At 42.8% G+C, this 5,000-nt stretch overlaps 1 protein-coding gene across 1 annotated transcript in view; it reads right to left on the bottom strand.

The window, feature by feature from the left end:
- The window catches only part of LOC125045346 (reelin-like), a 20,486-nt gene that overhangs the window by 11,687 nt on the left and 3,799 nt on the right, over positions 1 to 5,000 (bottom strand). Inside the window, exons 5-11 of the mRNA XM_047642555.1 lie at positions 3,977 to 4,137; positions 3,184 to 3,341; positions 2,720 to 2,922; positions 2,406 to 2,617; positions 1,786 to 1,871; positions 974 to 1,053; positions 410 to 571 (exon numbers count right to left, since the gene is read on the bottom strand). Of these exons, the coding sequence (XP_047498511.1) occupies positions 410 to 571; positions 974 to 1,053; positions 1,786 to 1,871; positions 2,406 to 2,617; positions 2,720 to 2,922; positions 3,184 to 3,341; positions 3,977 to 4,137 (1,062 nt within the window). The remainder of the gene's footprint in view (positions 1 to 409; positions 572 to 973; positions 1,054 to 1,785; positions 1,872 to 2,405; positions 2,618 to 2,719; positions 2,923 to 3,183; positions 3,342 to 3,976; positions 4,138 to 5,000) is intronic.

The raw sequence follows: 5,000 nt of genomic DNA, 5'->3' as shown, positions 1-5,000 counted from the left end.
GCGTGGTTTGGGGGATAAAAAAAGAAGAAAAAAATAGAAGGAATAAAAAAAAAAAAAAACATATTTCTTAGGAAATTACTCAGAATAAATTCGTTTGACGTTGCCTTGTTAGGCGAGTAAAAAGCAAAGAACGTTCTGACGCGGTTCAGCAGAATGGGATTGAAATCTGTTTCTTCCCAGTTGCCGAAAAGGCATAAGAAACATTAAGAACACTTACCTGTAATCCTCCCCCCTTTCGCCTCACCTCCCATCCGCCCCTCCCCCTCTCTCTCTCTCTCTTCCCCTTCCCCTCCCACCCATCCCTCTTTCCCCCTCTCTCTCTCTCCTCCCTTCCCCTCCCACCCACCCCTCTTTTCCCCTCTCCCTCTCTCCTCCCCCTCCCCCCCTCCCCTCCACCCCAAGTACCCACCTGGCCGGCCCCACGTGCGCCAGAGGGTACACAAAGCGATGCCATCTGAGCGGCGCGTAATAGACAGAGGCGTCCGCCACCTCCGCGCAGCTGGTGTTCCCGGGAAGACACGCCTCCCTCACCAGGTGCCAGCTGTTGCCGAAGTCCACCGAGTATTCTAGTCTGAAAGGAGAGAAAGAAAAAAGGGGAAATCAAAGACGGAAGGAATAGAGGAAATGACCGCCGAGTATTCTAGTCGAAAATGAAAGAAATTAGAAAAATAGAAGGAAGGAAGAACAGATAAAATGGCCACCGAATATACTCGCCCCGAAGGAACGAAATGAAAAAAAGGAAAATAATCATAATGAACAGAGAGTAGAAACAGACATTTCAGCTCATACACATACCAATGTAATAGACTGATCGTGATAGGAAAAACACCCAAAGACCACTTGAAATCAAACCACAGATCTTAAAATACATAAATAATGATTAAACAAACACCTATTACGTATAAACCAACACAATTTCCACACTTGCCAGCGCAGAGCTCTGAAAACCAACCCAAATTCCCCTGAAACTCACCTCACGGGGACCACTTGGTTGTCCCAGGTGGCGCCGCAACCAAGAGCCAGCTGGAAGCTAATAGAGTGGTTGATTCCCACCTGTGGAGTCAACCAAAAGATGTCAGATTCCCGGAAAGGAGTTTGGACACATTAACAACTGGATACGTTCTAGATGAGAGCTATTCTGATAAGATTTAAAATGGATACGTTTTATATTACGGCTTTTCTGATTAATAGAACAAAAATTAATACGTTCTAGATGATACCTCTCTGATAAAAAGTAAAGAGCTTTATCTAAAATTGGATACGTTTTAGATTATAGTTTTCATGATTAAAAAAATAAACAACCTGTTTAATTTAAAAATGGATATGTTCTAGATGATAGCTTTTCTAATAAAAAAACATCCTGTTTGATTTAAAATTGGATACGTTTTAGATGGTAGCTTTTCTGATAAGATAATTAACTACCTATTTGATTTAAAAATGGATACGGTATAGATGATAGCTTTTGTCATAAAAAATATAACTTGTTTGATTATAGACTATAGTTTTTTCTGATAAAAAATAAACAACATGTTTGATCTAAAAGTGGAATAAATGATAAAAGCAATAAATTATAATAAATAATCATACAAAGCAATACAAATTTCACTATTTCAGACTTTTCAGTCAAGAATAGTTCTAGATGAAAACTGTAAAATCAAATGCTCAATTACAAACAATAAAAAACAGAACCAAACAAAGATCTTTCCTATGTGGGTCATACCTTTTCTGACCAAAACTGTGGAATCAAAAAAGAGTGAACTTCCTCCCACTCTTGCTCTCACTTGCCTGTATGTCGCTGGTTTGAAGAAGAGCAGGTTCAGAGGCCGTGGACATCATGGTGTACATGGGTAGGTCGTTGTCACAGTAATTATCTGGAAAAGATGAATTACAGAGTTGTTGAAAGACAGATCTGCTACAGTAAGGTGTCCGTTGGGGGAATCGTTGCAATACAAATGTACGGTAAAATGTTCATTGGGAAAATTGTTGCAAACAGATCTACGGTAATATGTCCACTAGGGATATTGTTGCAATACAGACGTACGGTAAATTTCCCAACTGAGAATTTTTTTCAATATAGATCTTGGAGGTGTGTCTGGGGGAAATTGTCGCAATATAGATCTGCGGTCAAGTGTCCACTTGGGGAATTCACGCTAATGTTATCTTACTGCTTGATGTCTTTATCGTACGGATTAAAAAAAAAATATATGAACTATTGTCGAAACTTTATGAGAATGATATGCATTCGTAAACATATACAATTATTCTGTGCATGAATTGGCGTAAAAAAATAAGTGTAATGATAAATAAATACGCTAATAACAAGCCTCTAAAACAAGCTAAGAAACAAACAAAATCCTCCTAAATCATAAACAAAACAAACAAACAAACAACAGCGGCGCCCTCACCTATGCGCCCATTGTACCGCCTCAGCCACGTGGGCGGGACCAAGTCATCGGGGTGGGCGTAGGTGAGCGCGTCGGGGGGCGTGGCGTTGCCGCCCACGAAGACCGCATCAATCGCCCAGTCCAAGCGGTTTCTCTCCTGCGGCTCCGGCTGCCACCACCGCACGCGACCGCCCTCGCAGCGCAGCGCCCGCGGGATCTCCAGCCACACGTACCTGCGGCCGGGGGGAGGGGAGAGGATGGAGCACAGAAATAAGAAAAACAAGAAACACACTACAAAAACAGAATGAAAGCAAAACAAAGCCAAGCGGACGCACGTGGGCTGCTGGTGCACGAGGAGCAGCCTCTTGGCGGTGGCCCACGACACGCCCCCGTCGCACGAAAGCTGCACCAGGAGGGCGTGGTCCCCCCCGGCCTCACGCCCTGCCACGGGGTCCAGGCAGCCTGTGCGAAGATCGAACTGCACGAACAGGCTCTCGCGCAGGTCCAGGTCCTCGGTTTCCAGGTATCTGCTGCAGCCCTGGGGGTCGAGGAAGAGAGAGAGAGGGAGGTGAGAAGGGGGAGAGTGGTGGAGGGGGTGTGGGGAAGGAAGGAAGGCAGGGGGTGATGGAGGGAGGGAGGGAGGGAGGGAGGGAGGGAGGGAGGGAGGGGGAGGGATTCTGTTCTGATGGGTGACTGAAGGAGTGAAGGGGTGAGCTGCGAAGTGGCTGATAACAAAGATAAAAAAACAAAAAAAAAACAAGCAAAACAGCAATCTAAACCAACCCAGCCCGCTCCTTACCCCAACCAAGTGCAGCGCCGACCCAGCCCCCACCGGCCCGCAGTGGTCAGTGACAAGCGCCCCCACAACCCTGCGCCACCTGCCGGGGGTCACCGCGCCCTCGAAGTCCTCCGCTAAGAAGGTGGGCAGAGGGCGCTCAGGACTCTCGCAGCTGTTACCTGTAGGCGGGGAATCATTTTTTGTAAATATTTTAGTTAATATATATAATATATAAGATTTATAGGATTCCTGCAGTTTGTCAACTGTGGGAACAAGAGCCAATGTATATATTAAAAAGAACTGTTAATTATATGATTTGAGTCTAACAAAAGCCAATATACATACCATACAGATGTGATAACCAACCGATTATGTATTCTGTATCTTATGTATTATGTATTTTAAAATCATCAATACTACCAAAAATATTCAAACAAAGTTAAGAGCAAAATCTAACCAATATTTGATAATGATTTTGTCCTTCTAAATCACCAAAATGATCAACATTTTCCTCTTTTATTCTTTTTCGAGACTTTTCTCTGCTGAACACATCAAATTACAACGAAATACCAAAAAATATGGGAAAAATTAAATTCCTTTCCTCTCTCTACCTCATGACATTTTTGCTGAGCTAGTTTGTTATAAGTTAAACCTTCTTTCTCTTTTCCTCCCCCTGCATTTTCTCTTTGTATGCCCCTTTCCTTCCCTGAAACTCTCTCTTGCCCCTTCCCTAGGCACTCCTCCCTACCTGGCACTCCTCTTTCCCCTTTCCCTCCCCCCCCCTGGCACCCTCCCACGCCATCCCCCGACGCACCTGACCACCCATGCTGGCACTGGCACACCCCGGCGTCGCAGAAGCCCCTGGCGGAACACCTGTGGAAGCACTCGTCGCCGATGTACACGTGCGAGAGAGACCAGCTGTGCTGTTGTCGCCAGCCGTCCCTCTGACGGAATCGGACGCGGGTGCGTTCGGACCTGCGGGCGGAGGCGGATGTGCTCAGGAGAGTCTGGTTGAGGTTTAGCATGTTCTTGTTAATTTACATGCTTTTGTTGTTGTTGCTGTTGTTAATTTATGTTTTTGATAATTTATATTCTTGTTAATTTATACGTTTTTGTCTATTTGAATGTTATTATTATTTTTTTTTTGTGGAATATCGATTTTTCGGTCTTTTTGGTTAATATGTATATATTTTTAGCGTCTCATTATTTATTCTTATGTGTATCTTAAGCTATATACTATTCCAGGAAATATAAGTCTGAAAGAATGTTAGTCTGACCTGCGAATGGATAGATATTTTTAAAACTCTTTATTCAATTTCCGAGAGTGCTTTTGGTATTCTTTGGTTTGGTTCCGTTAAAACTCGAAAATATGTATACATTTGTTAATCTAACAAAATGCCTTCTTTACTGCAGCCAGACAAACGCAAAAAATATATCAACTTACTTTGAAAATTGAAATCCAACTCAATATCCTTGTGATCATCTTAATACAAAAATAACATTGAAAACAGTACTAAAGCTTCTCCATTGTACAAAGCCACGTCTCTTCTTACAGATTTTCTGTCCTCACTCAAAGCCCCTACACATTCCATTTATTTTACTTCAATCAAGCAGCCGGAAAAATATATAACTCACTTTCAATATGTAGCTCTTACTCAATATCCTCATGATGATCTTCTTGCAAAAAACATAGATTTTAAAAACGTTACTTAGGCTTCTAATTTGTACGAAGCCATGTCTCGTTTTTTTCCCTGCACATTTTTTTTTCTTACTTCAATCAAGCAACCGTGAAATAAGTAAACACCTCACTTTTGTATCTCGATACAAAAAGGTTAAAA

This window comes from Penaeus chinensis, chromosome 3 (genome assembly GCF_019202785.1).
Source record: "Penaeus chinensis breed Huanghai No. 1 chromosome 3, ASM1920278v2, whole genome shotgun sequence".
NCBI lineage: Eukaryota > Metazoa > Arthropoda > Malacostraca > Decapoda > Penaeidae > Penaeus > Penaeus chinensis.
Note: the sequence above shows the minus strand (reverse complement) of the source record. Positions and strands in the feature narration are given on the sequence as shown.